Source organism: Jaculus jaculus, chromosome 5 (genome assembly GCF_020740685.1).
Source record: "Jaculus jaculus isolate mJacJac1 chromosome 5, mJacJac1.mat.Y.cur, whole genome shotgun sequence".
In the NCBI taxonomy this organism is placed as follows: domain Eukaryota; kingdom Metazoa; phylum Chordata; class Mammalia; order Rodentia; family Dipodidae; genus Jaculus; species Jaculus jaculus.
Window position 1 is genome coordinate 105178514 of NC_059106.1, and position 21202 is coordinate 105199715.

At 40.6% G+C, this 21202-nt stretch overlaps 1 protein-coding gene across 1 annotated transcript; it reads left to right on the forward strand.

Moving 5' to 3' along the window:
* The first annotated feature begins 16182 nt into the window (after window positions 1-16182).
* LOC123460916 (40S ribosomal protein S4, X isoform-like) lies at window positions 16183-17109 on the forward strand. Its single transcript, XM_045151175.1, has one exon. It carries the CDS (start codon window positions 16200-16202, stop codon window positions 16989-16991), a length of 792 nt encoding a protein of 263 aa, XP_045007110.1. The 5' UTR covers window positions 16183-16199; the 3' UTR covers window positions 16992-17109.
* The last annotated feature ends 4093 nt before the right edge of the window (window positions 17110-21202 follow it).

Sequence of the window (21202 nt, forward strand, 5' to 3'; positions counted from 1 at the left end):
AAATGGTTTATCTCATCTTGATTTAAGTTTGGAAGGTCATATGAATCAAGGAAATCATCATTTCTTTGAGATTTTCAAATTTAGATGCATATATATTCTTAAAGTATGTCCTTATAGTTGTCTGAATTTCTTGGGTGTCTGTTGAAATGGTGCCTTATTCATTTCTAATTTTATTAATTTTTGTCTCTCTTCTGGTCAGATTTGCTAAGGGTTTATCAATCTTGTTTATCCTTTCAAAGAACCAACTCTTTGTTTCATTGATTCTTTGGATTGTTTTTCTGGTTTCTATTACATTAATTTCTGCCCTAATCTTTATGATTTCTTCTCGTGTATGCATTTTAGATTTGCCTGGTTATTCTTTTTCCAAGGCCTTAAGGTGAAGCATTTGGATGTTTATTTGGAACTTGCCGGGTTCCTTCCTGGCAGGTAGTGCTATGGAAGGACTAGGCCTGCTGGTTCCTCACAAGGGGTTGAAGAGGAAGATGAGCATACAGATGACTCAGAAAGCTCTCCTGGCAACTAGAGAAAAACCATACTGATTCGGGAGTCTTTTTGAAGCCAGAACTCACAAAAAACTTGCTTTATTGCTATGTGCAGTTGCCTATATCATGTTGGGGACAAAGGCAGGGATTTTAGGATGGGGGGAGAGGTAAGGGCCAATAGTAAACTGCAACTATTGAAATGGTAACTACAAATGCCATGCAGAGGTGGCAGGCAAAAAGCCATTAGGTGTCTTGCTGAGTCCTAGCTGGCCAAAGACAGGTCATCAAACTTTAGCTAGGCTCAGGAAGTTCCGCTAGGCCTCACACCTGGGCCTTTCAGGGCCCAACATCTCCCCCTTCTGTTTTTGTAAGAGCATTAGTCACAATGGCCCCTGTCTTAGGTTGTCCCCCTCTGGGGATCTTACCCATCATTGGTCACATGGAGGGCAGAGAAGGTGGCAGTGGGTCATCTGAGGAACTTAATTCCTGAGTTGCCAGCCTGTGATAATGTATCTCGACCTGATGAAGTTTTATTGTCTCTAGCCTCTAGTGAATAAATTGTGCTGATGGAGTTAAAAAAGTCTGTTTCTTGGTCTCTGCTGTGGCTGCTGCCACATGGTGCAGCTGGCAGAACTGCCCGGGTGGGAGTGCAGATCAAAGCCATGATTGCCTGAGTGGTACTCTGGCCATTTTCATCCTTTCTGGTGGGTCTTGGTCTCTCCAACTTCTCCACTGTGTCTAAGAATAACCTATACCCCTTTACTTTTCAGAAGAGTGTATTTTGGTGGGTATTTGATTAAATCCCTTCCAAGGCTGGTTTGATGTGGCTCCTAAACTACCATCTTACCCAGAAGTCCACAATACCTACTCTTGCATAAATACTCTTTGCTGTTTTTCATTGAATGCATACATTGATTAGTTAACTTTTAGAATATGCTTGTATTTTGTCCACTCAGCCTATTTGAATACTCACAAACAGGCAAACCCAACATCAAAGGTCACTTTTGCAGATACTCTGAGAGTCTTAAGAGAAATACCTAGCACCTTAAGCTCCTACCCTGAAGATATATAACATCAGATTGATTGATGTATCTAATAATACTGTAGCTAACTAGAAATAAGGATATTCCACAACAAAAGTAGGCTAAAAAAATATTTGAAGACAAAACCAGCTTTACAGAAAATACTTGAAAGAATCCTCTATGCTGAAGAGAAAGAAAAGCACACATATGAGGAAGCTGGAAAAAAACAAATCATATTCAAATACTACTTAACACAAGAAAGCAAAGGTAAAACCAGAAGAACTACAAAAAATGGCAAAAATAAACACACACCTTTCAATATCTCTCAATATCAACAGCCTTAATGCCCCAACCAAAAGACATAGGTTTGCAGTCTGGGTTAAAAAGCAGGATCTTTCAATATTTTCTGTTCAGGAAACTCACCTTTCTATAAAGGATGGACACTATCTTAGGGTAAAAGGTTGAAAAATAGTGTTTCAAACAAATAGGCCTAGAAAACAAGCAGGGGTTGCTATCCTAATATCTGACAAGGTACACTTCAGTCCAACATTAGTTAGGAAAGATAAGGAAGGTCACTTTATATTGACTAAGGGCAAACTCCAACAGGAGGGCATTACAATCCTAAACATATATGCACCTAACATGGGGGCTCCCAAATTCATCAAACAAACACTATTAGAACTAAGGTCACAGATAACACCAAACACAGTGGTGGTGGGTGACTTTAACACCCCACTCTCATCCATTGAGAGGTCATCCCGGGAAAAAATAGAGAGGCATCTGGACTAAATGAGGTCATAGAAGGAATGGACCTAACAGATATATACAGGTCATTTATCCAAATGCTGCAGAATATACATTCTTTTCAGCAGCACATGTAAATAGACCATATATTAGGACCCAAAGCAAATCTTAACAAATTCAGGAAAATTGAAATAATTCCTTGCATTCTATCTGACCACAATGGAATTAAACTACAAATCAGTAGCAAGAAAGGCTATAGAGCATACACAAAATCATGGAAACTAAACAATACACTACTAAATGATGAATGGGTCAATGAAGAAATCAAGAAGGAAATCAAAAAATTTATAGAGTCAAACGATAATGCGAACACAACATACCAAAATCTCTGGGACACAATGAAGGCAGTTCTAAGAGGTAAATTTATAGCCTTAAGTGCCTATATTAAGAAATTAGAAAGGTCACAAGAAAACGACCTAATGCTTCACCTTAAAGCCTTGGAAAAAGAAGAACAAGGCAAACCAAAAATCAGTAGGTGGGAAGAAATAATAAAGATTAGGGCAGAAATTAATGAAATAGAAACAAACAAACAAAAAACAAATCCAAAGAATTAATGAAACAAAGAGTTGGTTCTTTGAAAAGATAAACAAGATTGATATACCCTTAGCAAATCTGACCAAAAGGAAGAGAGAAGAGACACAAATTAATAAAATCAGAGATGAACAAGGTAACATCACAACAGATTCCAGAGAAATTCAAAAAATCATAGGGACATACTATAAAAGCATATACTCCACAAAGTATGAAAATCTGAAAGAAATGGATGCTTTCCTTGATTTATATGACCTACCTAAATTAAATCAAAATGAGATTAATCACTTAAATAGACCTATAACAAACATGGAGATCCGAACAGTTATCAATAATCTCCCAACTAAAAAAAGCCCAGGCCGGGATTCACTGCTGAATTTTACCAGACCTTTAAGGAAGAGTTAACACCATTGCTTCTTAAGCTTTTCCAGGAAATAGAAAAAGAAGGAATTCTACCAAACTCCTTCTATGAGGCCAGCATCACCCTGATACCAAAACCAGGCAAAGATAGAACAAAAAAAGAAAATTACAGACCAATCTCCCTCATGAACATAGATGCAAAAATTCTCAACAAAATATTGGCAAACAGAATACAAGAGTATATCAACAAGATCATTCACCCTGACCAAGTAGGCTTTATCCCAGAGATGTAGGGATGGTTCAACATATGCAAATCTATAAATGTAATACATTACATAAATGGGTTGAAAGACAAAAATCACATGATCATCTCATTAGACACAGAGAAAGCATTTGACAAAATCCAACATCCCTTCATGATAAAAGTCCTACAGAGACTGGGAATAGAAGGAACATATCTCAATATAATAATGGCTATTTATGACAAGCCTACAGCCACCACATTACTAAATGGGGAAAAACTGGAAGCTTTTCCACTAAAGTCAGGAACAAAACAAGGGTGTCCACTGTCCCCACTTTTATTTAATACAGTTTTGGAAGTCTTAGCCATAGCAAGAGACAATCATAAAAGGAATACAAATTGGAAAGGAAGAGATCAAGTTATCATTATTTGCAGATGACATGATTCTATACATAAAGGACCCTAAAGAATCTACTAGCAAACTGTTAGAGCTGATCAAAACCTACAGCAATGTAGCAAGATACAGAATAAATACACAGAAATCAGTAGCCTTCATATATGCTAACCACAAACTCACAGAGGATGAAATCAGAGAATCACTCCCATTCACAATTGCATCAGAAAAATAAATAAATAAATAAATAAATAAATAAAATACCTTGGAATAAACCTAACCAAGGAAGTAAAGAATCTCTACAATGAGAACTTTAAAACACTCATGCAAGAAATTGCAGAAGACACTAGAAAGTGGAGAAACATCCCTTGTTCCCAGATTGGAAGAATCAATATTGTGAAAATAGCAATCTTACCTAAAGCAATCTACACATTTAATGCAATCCCTATCAAAATTCCAAAGGCTTTCTTCATGGAAATAGAAAAACAATCCAAAAATTCATTTGGAATCACAAAAAACCTCGAATATCTAAAATAATACTGAGCAACAAAAATAAGGCTGGTGGTATCACCATACCTGATTTTAACCTATACTACAGAGCCATAGTAACAAAAGCAGCATGGTACTGGCACAAAAACAGACATGTAGATCAGTGGAACAGAATAGAGGACCTAGATATAACCCCAAGTAGCTATAGCCACTTCATATTCGATAAAAATGCCAAAAATTCTCATTGGAGAAGAGACAGCCTCTTCATCAAATGGTGTTTTGAAAACTGGATATATATCTGCAGAAGGATGAAAATAGATTCTTCTCTCTCGCCATGCATAAGAATTAAGTCCAACTGGATTAAAGACCTTAACATCAGACCTGAAACTCTGAAACTGCTAGAGGAAAAAGTAGGGGAAACCCTTCAACATATTGGTCTTGGCAAAGACTTTCTGAATACAACCCCAATTGCTCAGGCAATAAAACCACAGATTAATCACTGGGACCTCATGAAATTACAAAGATTTTGCACTGCAAAGGACACAGTGAAAAAAGCAAAGAGGCAATCTACAGAATGGGAAAAAAATCTTTGCCAGCTATATATCTGCTAGAGGATTAATATCTAGGATATACAAAGAACTCAAAAAGTTAAATAATAAGGAATCAAACAAGCCAATCAAAAAAATGGGCTATTGAGCTAAATAGAGAGTTCTCAAAGAAATACAAATGGCATATAATCATCTAATAAAATGTTCTACATCACTAGTCATCAGGGACATGTAGATTAAAACTACATTGAGATTCCATCTCACTCCTGTCAGATTGGCCACCATCATGAAAACAAATGATCATAAATGTTAGCAGGGATGTGGAAAAAGAGGAACCCTTCTACACTGCTGGTGGGAATGCTATCTGGTCCAGCCATTCAGCCATTGTGGAAAACAGTGTGGAGGTTCCTAAAACAGCTAAAGATTGATCTACCATATGACCCAGGTATAGCACTCCTAGGCATATATCCAAAGGACTCATCTTATTTCCTTAGGAGTACATGCTCAACCATGTTTATTGCTGCTCAATTTATAATAGCTGGGAAATGGATCCAGCCTAGATGTCCCTCAACTGATGAGTGGATAATGAAGATGTGGCACATTTATACAATGGAGTTCTACTCAGTGGTAAAGAAAAATGAAGTTATGAAATTTGCAGAAAAATGGATGGACCTGGAAAGGATTATACTAAGTGAGGTAACCCAGGCCTAGAAAGCCAAGAGCCACATGTTCTCTCTCATATGTGGATCCTAGCTACAGATGATTGGGCTTCTGCGTGAGAAGGAAAATACTTGGTAGCAGAGGCCAGTAAGTTAAAAAGGAGACATAAAGGGAAGAGAAAGGAAGGGAGGAGGATACTTAATAGGTTGATATTGTATATATATAAGTACAATGATTGTAACGGGCAGGTAATATGACGGAGAGTGGTATTTCAAAGGGGAAAGTGTGGGGGTGGGGATGGAGAGAATTACCTTGGGATATTTTTTTATAATCATGGAAAATGATTGTTGCCTGGGTCGTCGGGCTGCTGTTCTGATTTCTGGAGGTGGGCACTGGCTTTTTCTGCGGGGCAAACTGAGCCTGGCAAGTGTGGCCCTGCAGATCAGCTCCCCTGCTGCTGGAACTGCTGCTGCTAAAGCTGCCTCTGCTGGGTCTGTAGCCGCTGCTACTGAAGCTGCTGCTCCTGGGACCACCGCTGCTGCTGTCTCTGGTGCTGCTGTCGCTGCCACTACTGAAGCCACCACTGCTGCTGAAGCTGCTGCTGCTGTGTCCACTCCTGCTGCTGCCACTGAAGCTGCTGCTGCGGGATCTACCGCTGCTGCCACTCCTGGGTCTGCTGCTGCTGGGTCTGCCGCTGCTGCCGCGACTGGAGCTGCTACTGCTGGGGCCGCTGTTACTGGTCCTGGACCCCAGTTGGAGGCTCAATTCCCCAGGTCCCACGTTAGCCAGATGCACAAGGGGGCGCACACGTCTGGAGTTTGTTTGCAGTGCTGGAGGCCCTGGCACACCCATTCTCTATCTGCTGCTTTCTCTCTGTCTGTCGCTCTCAAATAAATAAATAAAAATAAAAATAAATTGTAAAAAAATGGGCTATGGAACTAAATAGAGGGTTCTCAAAAGAAGAAATGACATATAATCACCTAAAAAATGTTCCATCCCTAATCATCAGGGAAATGCAGATTAAAACTGTTGAGATTCCATCTACTCCTGTGAGATTGGCTACCTTTATGAAAACAAATGAACTTAAATGCTGGCAATGTTGCAGAAAAAGAGGAACCACATGCTGCTCATGGGAATGCAATCTGGTCCAGCCAGTGTGGAAATCATTGTGGAGGGTCCTAAGACAGCTTAAAATAGATTTATCATATGACCCAGCTATAGCACTCCTAGGCATAAATCCTCAGGACTCATCTCTTTACCTTAGAGAAACGCTCAACCATGTTTATTGCTGCTGAATCCACAATAGCTGGGAATGGAACCAGCCTAGATGTCCCTCAACTGATGAGTGGACAATGAAGATATGGCACATTTATACAGTGGAGTTCTACTCAGCAGTAAAGAGAAGTGAAGTCATGAAATTTGCAGGAAAATGGATGGATCTGGAAGGGATTATACTAAGTGAGGTAACCCAGGCCCAGAAAGCCAAGCATTGAATGTTCTCTCTCATATGTGGATCCTACCTACAAATGACTGGACTTCTGTGTGAGTAGGAAGAAAACTCAGTAGCAAAGGCCAGTAAGCTAGAAAAGAGATATAAAGGGAAGAGAAAGGAAGGAAGGGGGTACTTAATAGGATGGTGTTGTATATATGTAAGTAAAAGAACAGATTTAGGGGCTGGAGAGATGGCTTAGCGGTTAAACGCTTGCCTGTGAAACCTAAGGACCCTGGTTCGAGGCTCAGTTCCCCAGGTCCCACGTTAGCCAGATGCACAAGAGGCGCACGCGTCTGGAGTTCGTTTGCAGAGGCTGGAAGCCCTGGCGCGCCCATTCTCTCTCTCTCCCTCTATCTGTCTTTCTCTCTGTGTCTCTCGCTCTTTAATAAATAAATAAAAAATTTAAAAGAAAACATTTAAAAAAAAAGAATAGATTTAGATTAATGGAGGTGAAAAGGCTCAATTGAGGTCAGGAAAAGAGACCGAGTAAAGGAGATGTGGAGGGAGGGCTAGTCAAAATCTAAGAGGATACAAGTAAATCATATGGAAACCTACTGTTTTGGACAATGGAACAGTCAGGAACTGTAGATTATTACTAGAAAATTTTCAATGCCAGGGATGGGATACCTTCCAGTAAGCTGTTGGCCAGGGAGGTCCCTGATGCCCCCAAAACATTACAGGGCATTGCCAAGGCCCTTGGTTTCCCACCAGGAATATATGGTAAGACCCTATTGCTGAAGACTCCACATACTTGGGCTGTAAGACCACTGAAAAATCCTGCTGGAACTGAGCTGATAATCTCCTCCACGTAGACCAGCTGACAGAAAGCTGGAAGAAATCATTCTGCATGCAGTCCAATGGGGGAAAGAGAAATCAGCAGTGGACACTGTAAGGCTTATATTTTACCAGCCAGGCCAAATGAGCCAACGGGTATAATAGTGGCACATCTATCATGGTGGAAACCAACTGCCCTCTAATTGGACTGGCGGCTTGCTCCACGGGAGGGAATATATCCCTGATACTGAAATCCTAAAACAGGGGTAGTCATCAGCCCTAGGGGTGTAATGTCTGCTGCTGTCTGGCTAAATGTACATAGTATGCTCATCAAACTGCCCAGTAAGCACTTCTCTTAATGTTTATACCCTTATATTAATGCTACTCTCACTTTTGGTAGAGAACCTTGTCTTTTCAGATGACAGTGACCTTGGGATGACTCAGATGGCATCATAGTGCTGGGAAGAAGTGACAGGAGTGCTCAGCAATGCAGTATCTCTATCATACCTTCCAAGGCTCAGGGTCCATTGAGGAAGAGGTGTTGGAAAGAATGTAAGAGCCAAAGGAAGGGTAGGACTCCTTACAATGTGCTCCCTCCAGTCACAAAATGGCCTGCACATCCATGACCTCACAGGGTCTGATACTACCTACACAAGACCATCATAATAGGAGGAAAAGGTCATGACATCAAAATAAAATATAAACTGATTGAGAGGAGGAGGGGATATAAAGGAGAATGGCATTTCAAAGGGGAAAGTGGGGGAGGGGAGGGAGGGCATTACCATGGGATATTGTTTACAATCATGGAAGTTGTTAATAATAAAAAATTAAATTAAATTAAAAAATTTTTAAACTGGCTTTAGGACTCTCAAAAAAATAAATTATACCCAGGCATGGTAGCACATGCCTTTAATCCCAGTACTTGGGAGGCAGAGGTAGGAGGATCACTGTGAGTTAGAGGCCACCCTGGGACTACATAATGAATTCCAGGTCAGCCTGGACTAGAGTGAGACCCTACATTGCAAAACCAAAGGGAAAAAAGAAAAAGAAAAAGAAATTAGGTTCCTCTGTTTGTCAAGATTTTAACTATTGGAGAAACCAAGTCTTAAGATAAAGGTTCACATGGGAATGTTTAATTTCCAAGGATGAGGTACTTATATCTAAAACTCCTGTTTTGTTTATGCTAATTCTACCAAATGGTCAACACTAGGTTTAATTAGTTAGGCTTAAGTGATTTAATTTCAGTCAGTATAATTTTTATCTTCCTGTTAGGTAAACTATGTTGGGACAGCTTGCCTAAGCTTTATCAATTTAAGTCATGGGTAAGGCATAAAGTTGTTTTACGTTAATAAAAATTTCTGTTATAAAAATGTTAATAAAAATTGAGAAAAAAAGTTTCTATTATAGCCGGGCCTTTAATCCTGGCACTCAGGAGGCAGAAATAGGAGGATCACCATGAGGTCAAGGTTGCCCTGAGACTACACAGTTAATTCCAGGTCAGCCTGGGCCAGAGTGAGACCCTACCTCAAAAAAGAAAAAAAGGCTTAAGCTACAAACTTTGGTTGTCAAGTGTTGTTTTCTCTTCCAAAACAGAGTTCTCAAGGGTTGTATTAGAGTTTTGCTGTCTAGCCTCAACAATGAACAAATTCTGCCCCATTATATGTAAAGTAACTGTGGTGGTTTGATTCAGGGACTTAGGTATTCCAAATTCTAGTCTCCCCAGCTGATGGCAGTTGGGAATTAATACCTCCTGGAGGCAGTGCATTGTTGGGGGCAGGCTTATGGGTAGTATAGCCAGTGTCCCCTTTCCAATGTTTGGCACACTCTCCTGATGCTATTGTCCACCTTATGTTGGCCAGAGAGTGATATCCACCCTGTGCTCATGTCATCATTTTCCCTGCCATTGTGGAACTTCCCCTCAAGTCTGTAAGACAAAAGAAACCCTTTTTCCCAAAAGCTGCTCTTGGTTGGGTGACTTCTGCCAGCAATGCGAACTTGACTGCAACAATAACTGTCTCATTTCTGATATCTAAAGTCCAGTGCTTATAACAAAATTAAGTCTTAAGACATATTCGCTGCTTTAGGGTACAACTTCATGCTCAAACAGTGGTCCTCATCTGAGAGAAATAATTTTAAACTCTGTGGTTCTGTTTCCAATGTTCCCTGGGTAATTGATACCAATAGAGGTATCTGAACTAATCAAAGATGTTTTCAAATACAGGTGCCAAGACTTTATAGTATCTTACTTGTTTTTTCCTGATGAAAAACAGTTAAATTAATTGGTTTACATGTATATTATTTTCAAGACTGGTAACAGGTTCTTTCTGTATTTATAGCTATTAAATATTCAAAGGGTAATATGTGTCTACTTTCTATGCTTCAGATATGGCCTGTGCTGCTACAGAACAATGAAATTTAAAAAGGTTGGACAGTCAGGCATGGTGGCGCACATCTTTAATCCCAACACTTGGGAGGCAGAGATAGGAGGAGGGCCATGAGTTCAAGGCCACCCTGAGACTACATAGTGAATTCCAGGTCAGCCTGAGCTAGAGTGAGACCCTACCTCAAAAACCAAACCAAAACAAAACAAAAGATTGGACAGCCAGGTGTGGTGCCGCATGCCTTTAACACCAGCACTTGGGAGGCAGGGGTAAGAGAATCACCGTGAGTTCAAGGCCACCCTGACACCACTGAGTGAATTCCAGGTCAGCCTGGGCTAGAGTGAGACCTGACCTGGAAAAACAAAACAAGATTGAGATGGGGATAGGATATGATGGAGAATGGAATTTTAAAGAGGAAAGGGAGGGGGAGGGTAGTACCATGGGATATTTTTTATAATCATGGAAAATGTTAAGAAAAATTAAGAAAAACACAACAAAACAAAAAAGAGTTGGACAAAATGACTTTCTTTATCTAGATCTGTTTCAGTAATCAAATGTGCTCCATATGTATATACATCCAGGTTGGTGTAACTTCCTTTCTAAGTGTATTAATAACTTATGTAGAAGCCAAAGACAACTGGAACCATCAGAACTAAAAAAAAAAAAAAAAGGCCAATATTTTGGCTTGTGCTGCCAGGTCATGAGGCCACTAGAGATGATGGGACACTTCTACAATGGTCCCCTGGTAAGTCATCTATCTTCTTTATCAGGGAGGATATGGACATCCAGAAACAAAGATTGGTGTACAGGCTGAAACAGGACAGTCACAACTGAGGGAAAATCTGTCCCCCCCACCCCCCGGCTTCCTAAAGAAGGGAAAACTACTTAGCCAGCACAGCCCTGACTCATCCTAACAGACAACACCAGTATTAGAGAAGCTATAGGGCTACTCCTGGGACCCTAAAGTCTCATTTGGAGAACCATTAGTGACATCCAAAATTAATCCTTGATTAAATTTTGGCTATTTGCTTGGTCTTGAACACTGAGAGAGAAATGTATAACCAAAGATAAAGAGATACCTCAAATATATGAATGACCTATTAAGTAACACAACAAGAACTTTCCAAGAGGAGAAACAAACAAGGCAATATGACATGTTGTTCCCATATCTAACAGTTCTAATTCTTTAATAAGTAAAAACAACCATAGATGTCGAAAGGGTTATTTTCAAATCTAGAATATATATGGATGACTTTGACCAAGGATCACTTAATTCAGGAGACTTCCTTACACTAAGAACAATGGTGAATCTCTTCTAACTTGTGCCAGGACATCCTTAAGTAAGTCCTGAGACCAAGAATATATTTGTATAGCCTTTAATGACACCCAGGGGTTCTACAGTACCAACCTTTGGCCCTGGCTACTCCCAGGACGAATTTTAAAAAGGTACACTCTGGAAGGCTATTTTACAAAATATGGTATATTCACCATTATCAAAATTAAATGTTGTGTATATGTTACTGATAACTCTGCTAATATCTTGTCTGTTTTACAAGCCATACAGAAACAGATTCAGGCCATGTCAAACAGTACTATGCATTTGATGAACAGTTCTGGAAGAAAATCTCAGCCAGCTCATGCTCAGATGGTACTGAAACAATATAACTTCATCTACTTGGGCTCCCTTGAATGCTCCCTAAGGCCTAGAGGTTCACAAGAAGGAAACCCTAAAGATGACCAGTTTGCTGTGTGCTCACTTCCTCATTAACTCCTTATTTTTATTCTTTCTCCCCACCATTTTCTTCCAAAACTATATTCCTGCACTCCATCAATTCACAGGGTCCGTTAGAATAGTTCTGTCTGAGAGAGACTCTCTAACTGTCCCAACTCCATGCCCCATTCAGTGGGATATAGCTCATGATCTGACATCATAGCCCTTTGTCCTCTAACAGCAATTAGAGTGTCTTCTCATGACAGGCTGAATGAGAGGGGGATACAGTTAGGGTGACTGGACCCCTTAAGGTAAAAAGGGCAGGAAAGTTTGCACTTGCTAGAATTCAAAATGATCTGACTTCTTATCTCTTGCCTAGTTTTCTAGACTTGTTTTTCCACAATCAGGACCCCTTCTGGGAGTTTAAACATTGTGGTTAGTCAAGTTTAGCCCCTGGAATTTTGTGGTAGGGCTAACTTCTTCCTGAGACAGGCCCTAGCCCTAACCAACCAGCTGTCCTGAGCTTAAAGACAGCCCACCACCACTAAAAGGTTATAAATATCTTTGCAAGGAGAGGGCAGGCTCTCTGGCCACTTGGGAACTTCCAGCTGTGGGTGAGTTTTTCCCTCAGCTGGGCCTGCGCTGGCTTGGCCCAGGCCCAGCCAGGAGGGTTCCCTGGCCCTTACTCTCCATATAGGCTCCTTTATTCCCTCCATCTCCCCACATGGCAAGAGCTCCTTAAACTTTTCTTCTCTTTTCCACGCTCTTTTCCAGGCCTTCCATGTGGGATCTCTAGCCTTTCCTTGGGTGCCTTTCCTTGGCTCTGTACTTCCCTCATTAAATATAATAATTTAATTTGAAAAATCAATGATCATCTCAGTAGATGCAAAAAAGGCATTTGACAAAACTCAACATCCCTTCATGGTACAATTCCTAAAGAAACTGGGAATAGAAGAAACATATTTCAACATAATAAAGGCTCTTTATGAGAAATCTACAGCCAACATAATACTAAATGGGGAAAAACTTGAAGCTTTTCCATGAAAATCAGGAAGAAGACAAGGGTGTCCACTGTTCCCACTTTTATTTAATATAATACTGGAAGTCTTAGCTATTGCAATAAGGCAAAAGATACACATTAAAGTGGTACAAATTGGAAAGGAAGAGATCAAACTATCATTATTTGTAGATGATGACATTCTATATATATAGAACCCTACAAGCAAACTGTTAGAGTTGATAAACACTTAACAATATAGCAGTATACAAAACTAACACATAGCTGTGCATGGTGGTGCACACCTTTAATGCCAGCACTCAAGAGGCAGAGGTATGAGGATTACTGTGAGTTCAAGGCCAGCTGGAGACTACATAGTGAATTCCAGGTCAGCCTGGGCTAGAGTGAAACCCTATCTCAAAAAAAGAAAAAAGAAAAAAAAAAAAAAGCTGGGCATGGTGGCACATGCACACCTTTAATCTTTAATTCCAACACTTGGGAGGCAGAGCTAGAAGGATCCTTGTGAGTTCAAGACCATCCTGAGACTACATAATGAATTTCAGGTCAACTTGGGCTACAGTGAAACCCTACTTTGCAAAACAAACAGAAAAAAAAAAAAAAGATACTACCTAGCTGGGCACGATAGCACACGCCTTTAATCCCAGTACTCGAGAGGCAGAGATAAGAGGATTACTGAGAGTTTGAAGCCACCCTGAGACTACATAGTGAATTCCAGGTCAGCCTGGGCTAGAGCGAGACCCTACCTCAAAAAAGCAAAATGAAAAAAAAATCAGAAAACAAATTAACACACAGAAATCCTATATACTAACAACAAAGATGCTGAAGATGAAATCAGGGAATTATTCACATTCACAATTGCCTCAAAAATAAATAAACAGGGCTGGAGAGATGGCTTAGCAGTTAAGCGCTTGCCTGTGAAGCCTATGGACCCTGGTTCGAGGCTCGATTCCCCAGGACCCACGTTAGCCAGATGCACAAGGGGGCGCATGCGTCTGGAATTCATTTGCAGTGGCTGGAGGCCCTGGCATGCACATTCTCTCTCTCTCTCTCTCTCTCTCTTTCTGTCACTCTCAAATAAATAAATAAAAATGAACAAAAAGTATTTTAAAAAAATAAATAGGGCTGGAGGGATGGCTTAATGGTTAAGGTGCTTGCCTGTGAAGCCTATGGATCCAGTTTTAATTCTCTAGGTCCCACATAATCCAGATACACCTGATGGTGCATGCATCTGGAGTTCATTTGCAGTGGCTAGAAGCCCTGGTTCCCCCATTCTCTCTCTCTATCTCCAATAAATAAAATTAAAAATAAATAACTAGGGGCTGGAGAGATGGTTTAGCGGTTAAGCGCTTGCCTGGGAAGCCTAAGGACCCCGGCTCCAGGCTTGATTCCCCAGGACCCACGTTAGCCAGACGCACAAGGGGGTGCATGCATCTGGAGTTCATTTGTAGCGGCCGGAGGCCCTGGCGCGCCCATTCTCTCTCTCTCTCTCTGCCTCTTTCTCTGTCTGTCACTCTCAAATAAATAAGTAAAAATGAATTTTAAGAAATTAAAAATAAATAAATAAATAGGGTCTGGAGAGATGACTTAGCAATTAAGGTGCTTGCCTGCAAAGCCAAAGGACCTCTGTTCGATTCCCCAGGATCCATGATGCACAGATGCACAAGGTGGCACGTGTGTCTAGAGTTTGTTTGCAATGACTGGAAGCCCCTGGCATGCCCATTCTTCCTTTCCCTCTCTCAAATAAATAAATAAAAATAAAATATTTATAAATAAGTAAATAAAGTACCTTGGAATAAACCTAACCGGGGAAGTGAAGGATCTGTACAATGAAAACTTTAATATACTCAAGAGAAAACTTGAAGAAGACACTAGGAAATGGAAAGACATCCCAAGTTCTTGGATTGGAAGAATCAGTATTGTGAAAATGTCAATCTTACCAAAAGCAATCTATACATTTAATGGAATTCCTATCAAAATTCCAATGGCATTCTTTATGGAAATAGAAAAAAATCCTAAAATTCATTTGGAAGCACAAAACACTTTGATTAACCAAAACAATTCTGAGCAACAAAAATAAGGCTGGCAGTATTTCCATCCCTGATTTTAATATATATTAGAGATCCATAGTAACAAAACCAGGATAGTACAGGCACAAAAACAGATCAGTAGAACAGACTAGAGGACCCAGCTGCAATAGAGGCATCTACAGCCATCTGATTTTCAACAAAAATGCCAAAAATATTCTTTGGAGAAATGACAGCCTCTTTAACAAATGGTGTTGGGAAAACGTGTGTGAAAGGATGAAAAGAGATCCTCATGTCTCTCTGCACAAAAGTCAAGCCCAGAAGGATCAAAGACCTTCATATCAGACCTGAAACTCTGAAACTGCTAGAGGACAAAGTAGGGGAAACCCACCAACATATCGAAATAGGCAACAATTTTCCAAATATAACCCCAATGTGGTGGTTTGATTCAGGTGTCCCCTATAAACTTAGGTGTTCTGAATGCTATGTTCCCAGCTGATTGAGATTTGGGAATTAACACCTCCAGGAGGCAGTATATTATTGGGGGTGGGCTTATGGGTATTATAGCCAGTTTCCCCTTGCCAGTGTTTGGCACACTCTCCCGTTGCTATTGTCCACCTTACGTTGGCCAGGGGGTGCTATCCACCCTCTGCTCATGCTATCATTTCCCCCTGCCATTGTGGAGCTTCCTCTCAAGCCTGTAAGTCAAAATAAACCTCTTTTTCCCACAAGCTGCTCTTGGTCAGGTGATTTCTACCAGCAATGTGAACCTGACTGCAACACCCAGTTTCTCAGGAAATAAAACCACTAACCAACCACTGGGACCTCATGAAATTAAAAAGCATTTTTACAGCAAAGGACACTGTGAATAGAGGAAAGAGGTAACCTACAGAATAGAAGAAAATCTTTGCCAGTTATACATCTGACAGAGAATTAGAATCCAGTATATACAAAGAACTGAAAAAACTAAATAATAAGAAATCAAACAACCTAGTCAAAAAGTGGGCTATGGAACTAAATAGAGAGATCTCAAAAGAAGAAATTTCGGGGCTAGAGAGATGGCTTAGCAATTAAGATGCTTGCCTGTGAAGCCTAAGGACCCAGGTTCAATTCCCCAGTACCTATATAAGCCAGATGCATAAGGTGGCACATGCTTCTGGAGTTCATCTGCAGTGTCTCTCCCTGGTGCACCTTTTTTTTCTCTCTCTCTCTCAAATATTTTTTTTTTATAAAAAAAGAAATACACTCTTTCCGTTCCCAGCGCAGCCATGGCTCGTGGTCCCAAGAAGCACCTGAAGAGAGTAGCAGCTCCAAAACATTGGATGCTGGATAAATTGACTGGTGTATTTGCTCCTCGTCCATCCACTGGGCCCCACAAACTGAGAGAATGTTTGCTTCTGATCATTTTCTTAAGGAACAGACTTAAGTATGCCCTAACCGGAGATGAAGTAAAGAAAATTTGCATGCAGCGCTTCATTAAGATTGACGGCAAAGTCAGGACTGACATAACCTACCCAGCTGGGTTTATGGACGTCATCAGCATTGACAAGACTGGAGAGAATTTCCGTCTGATCTATGATACAAAGGGTCGCTTTGCTGTTCATCGTATTACTCCTGAGGAGGCCAAGTATAAGTTGTGCAAAGTGAGAAAAATCTTTGTGGGCACAAAAGGAATCCCTCATCTGGTGACCCATGATGCTCGTACAATTCGCTACCCCGATCCCCTCATTAAAGTGAATGACACCATTCAGATTGATTTGGAAACTGGCAAGATAACTGAATTCATCAAGTTTGACACTGGTAACCTTTGTATGGTGACTGGAGGTGCTAACTTGGGGAGAATTGGTGTGATCACTAACAGAGAAAGACATCCTGGCTCTTTTGATGTGGTTCATGTGAAAGATGCCAATGGCAAAAGCTTTGCTACCCGGCTCTCCAACATCTTCGTTATTGGCAAAGGCAACAAAGCATGGATTTCTCTTCCCAGAGGAAAAGGAATCCACCTCACCATTGCTGAAGAGAGAGACAAGAGGCTAGCAGCTAAACAGAGCAGTGGGTGAAATGGTCTCTAGGAGACATGTGGAGATGCCTGCAGTCTTTTAACATCTCTGGGTGACATGCTGGATAGGCGTTTTTACTTCAAATTAAACAGCATAATTACTCTTAAAAAAAAAAAAAGAAAGAAAGAAATACAGATGGCCTATAAACATCTAAAAACATGTTCTAAATCCTTAGCCATCAGAGAAATGCAAATTAAATTAAAACTATTTTGAGCTGGACGTGGTGGTACATACCTTTAATCCTAGCACTTGGGAGGCAGAAGTAAGAAGATCACCATGAATCTGAGGCCAGCCTGAAACTACATATTGAATTCCAGGTCAGCCTGAGCTATTGTGAGACTATACCTTGGAAAAAAAAAAAAAAAAAAACCTACTTTGAGATTCCATTTCACTCCTGTCAGAATGGCTACCATCAAGAAAACAAATGAAAAGAAAAAAATAAAGAAAAGAAATGACAATAAATGCTGGCAAGAATGTGGAAAAGCAAGAACCCTTCTACACTGTTGATGAGAATGTTAACTGGTACAGCCATTGTGGAAATCAGGGTGGAGACAGCTAAAATAGATCTATCAGCTATACCACTTCTAGGCATATATCCTGTGGACTCTTCTCACTACCTTAGAGATACTTGCTCATCCATGTTTATTACTGTTCTATTCACAATAGCTAGAAAATGGAACCAGCCTAGATATCCCACAACTGATGAATGGATAACTAAGATGTAGTGTATTTATACAATGTAGTTCTATTCAGCAGTAAAAGAAAGAAAGAAAGAAAGAAAGAAAGAGAAAGAAAGAAAGAAAGAAAGAAAGAGAAAGAAAGAAAGAAAGAAAGAAAGAAAGAAAGAAAGAAAGAAAGAAAGAAAGAAAGGGGGAAATTATGAAGTTTTTAAGGAAATGGGTGGTCTGGAAAGGATTATACTAAGTGAGGTAACCCAGGCCCAGAAAGCCAAATGCCACATATTTTGTCTAATATGTGGATCCTAGCTACAAATGTTTAGACTTGTGAAAAAAATCAGTTAACAGGGGCCAGTAAGCTAGAAAGGAACTATAAGGGAGGGAGGAGAGGGGAGGACCTAAGGATAGGGTATTGAATATATGTATGTAGATGAACCGATTACTAGGGATACAATGGCCTGAGTGAAGTCAGGGGAAGGGATGGAGTAAAGGAAAGGTGAGAGGAGGGTTAATCAAAATTTAAGATGTTATGTATACACTATGGAAACCTACTTTCTTTGAAAATGGCACAACCAGAAGCTGTAGATTGTTACTAGAACAATTTCAGTGCCAGGGATGGGATACTTTACAGTTACTAGCCAGGGAGGTCCTTGATGCACCCAAACATCACAGGCTATTGCTAAGGCTTTTGGTTTCTCACCAGGAATAGATGGCAAGACCCTACTACTGAATACTCCATATGCAAGGTCACTGAGAACTCAAGCTAGAGCTGAGCTGTAAAGCTCCTCCCTGTGGACCAACTGGCAGAAAGCTGGAAAAAACTATGCTGAATACAGTCCTATGGGTGTCAGAAGTCATCAGCAGTGATAAACAGTGGGTATTACAAGCCTTAAGTTTGGCCAAATGACTGAACAAGTGCAATATTGGCACATCTGTTACGGGGGAAACCAACAACTAATTGGACTGGAAGCCTGCTCCACAGGAGGGAATACATGCCTGATACTGAAAACCTAGTCAAAAGCCTATGGTGGTGGGCTGGAGAGATGGCTTAGTGGTTAAGCACTTGCCTGTGAAACCTAAGGACCCCGGTTCGAGGCTTGATTCCCCAGGACACATGTTAGCCAGATGCACAAGGGGGTGCATGTGTATGCAGTTCATATGCAGTGGCTGGAGGCCCTGGCATGCTCATTCTCTCTCCCTCTTTCTCTATCTGTCACTCTCAAATAAATAAATATTTTTTTTTAAAGCCTATGGTAAGGGAGGTCATGAGCCCTTGAGGAATAATGCCTGCTGTTGTCTAGCTAAATGCACATACTATGCTCACAAAAGTGCCCTGTAACCAGTTTTACTAATGTTCATACTCATATACTAATGCTACTCTCACTTTTGGGTGGAAAAATTTCTCTTTTAAGATTGCTGTGACCACTGGGATGACTCATAAGGCTTCATAGTGCTAAGAAGAAGTGACCTAGAGTGCTCAGCACTGAGACATCTCTATCACATCTTCCAAGGCTCAGGGTCCATTGCAGAAGAGATGGTAGAAGAATGTAAGAGCCAAAGGAAGTATTGCAGTCAGATTCACATTGCTGGTGAAAATCACCCAACCAAGAGCAGCTCTGGGGGAGAAGAAAAGAGGGGGTATTTTGGCTTACAGATTCAAGGGGAAGCTCCATGATGGCAGGAGAAAATAATGGCATGAGCAGAGGGTGGACATCACCCCCTGGCCAACATCAGGTGGACAATAACAACAGGAGAGTGTGCCAAACACCGACAAGGGAAAACTGGCTATAATACCCATAAGCCTACTCCCAACAATACACTGACCCCAGGATGTGTTAATTCCCAAATCTCCATCAGCTGGAAACCTAGCATTCAGAACACCTAAGTTTATGGGGGATATCTGAATCAAACCACCAAAGGAAGAGTAGGACTTCTTACAATGTGACCTCCCAGGTGTAAAATGGCCTAGATATCCATGACCTCCCAGTGCCTGATCCTACCTACACAAGACCCTTTAACATAATACTTTGATGATGACATCAAAATAAAAGAGAGACTAAGTGCAAGGGGGAGGAGATATGATGGAAGTTGGATTTGTGAAGGGAAAAGTAGGGGAGGGGGAGGAATTATCTATAATTATGGAAGTTGTCAATTAAAAAAAAAAGTTTTAAAAAGGCTGGGCATGGTGGTACATGCCTTTAATCCCAGCACTTGGAAGGCAGAGGTAGGAGACTCACCATGAGTTTGAGGCCACCCAGAGACTACATAGTGAATTACTGGTCAGCCTGGGCTAGAGTGAAACCATACCTCAAAAAAAAATAATAATAATAATAATAATAGGGGCTAGAGAGATGGCTTAGCGGTTAAGGTATCTGCCTACAAAGCCAAAGCACCCAGGTTTGACTCCCCAGGACCCATGTAAGTCAGATGCATAAGGGGCACATGCATCTGGAGTTCATTTGCAGTGGCTAGAGGCCCTGGCACACACATTCTCTCTCTCTGTCTGTCTCTCTTCTCTATCTCTCTGCTTGCAAATAAATAAATAAAATATTTTAAAAAACCCAAATTAAAAAAAGTTTAAAAAGAAATTATCAGGGCTGAATAGATAGATTAGCAGTTAAAGTGGTAATACATAGATTAGCAGTTAAAGTGGTTGACTGTGAAGCCCTATGGACTCAAGTTCAATTTCTCAGTGCCCACATAATTCACATAATGCACAAGGTGACACATTTGCCTTGAGTTCATTTGCTGTGACTAGAGGCTCTGGCTGGCCCATTCTTTCTTTCTCTCTCTCTGTCCCTCTCATAAATAAATATAAAAATCATCAACCTGGGATATGGCTCAGTTGGTAAAAAGTTTGCTGAGCAAGCATAAGGACCTGAGTTTGGATCTCCAGCACCCATGAGAAATTGGAGTTTGGTGGAGTGTCCTTGTAATCCCAGAACTGGAGAAGAGGCAGAAGATTCCCTTGGATTGCTGAACAGCATAATATATAGTTCCAGGTCCAGTGAAAACTCCCCAAAATAAGGTGGAAGGATATTGAAGAAGACACCAATGCTGATGTCTGGCCTCCAACAGGCATGTACACCTGCATACACGTTTGCTCACAAACATGAACATGTGTACATATACACATATGCACACACATACACATGGAAAAACTATCACAAGAATCATTAGAGTTTTTTTTTTTTTATTTAAGATAGGGTCGTACTTTACCACAGGCTGTCCTGTAATTCACTCTGTCCCCAGGCTAGCCTTATACTCATGGAGATACTCCTACTGGGATTAAAGGCATGCACTACCACACCCAGCTTTCATTTGAATTTTGAAGATGCTTGCTTTAGCAAATTGAGGGAAGACTAAAATCGACATTAATAATACATTGTAAAATCTTTTAAAAGCTACCTACCAAATGAAGCCTCCATTATACTAGGGTAAGAAACTGGTTTTCTTTTCTTTGTTTTTGTCTTTTTTGTTTTTCTTTGTCTGTCTTTCTTTCTTTCTTTCTTTCTTTCTTTCTTTCTTTCTTTC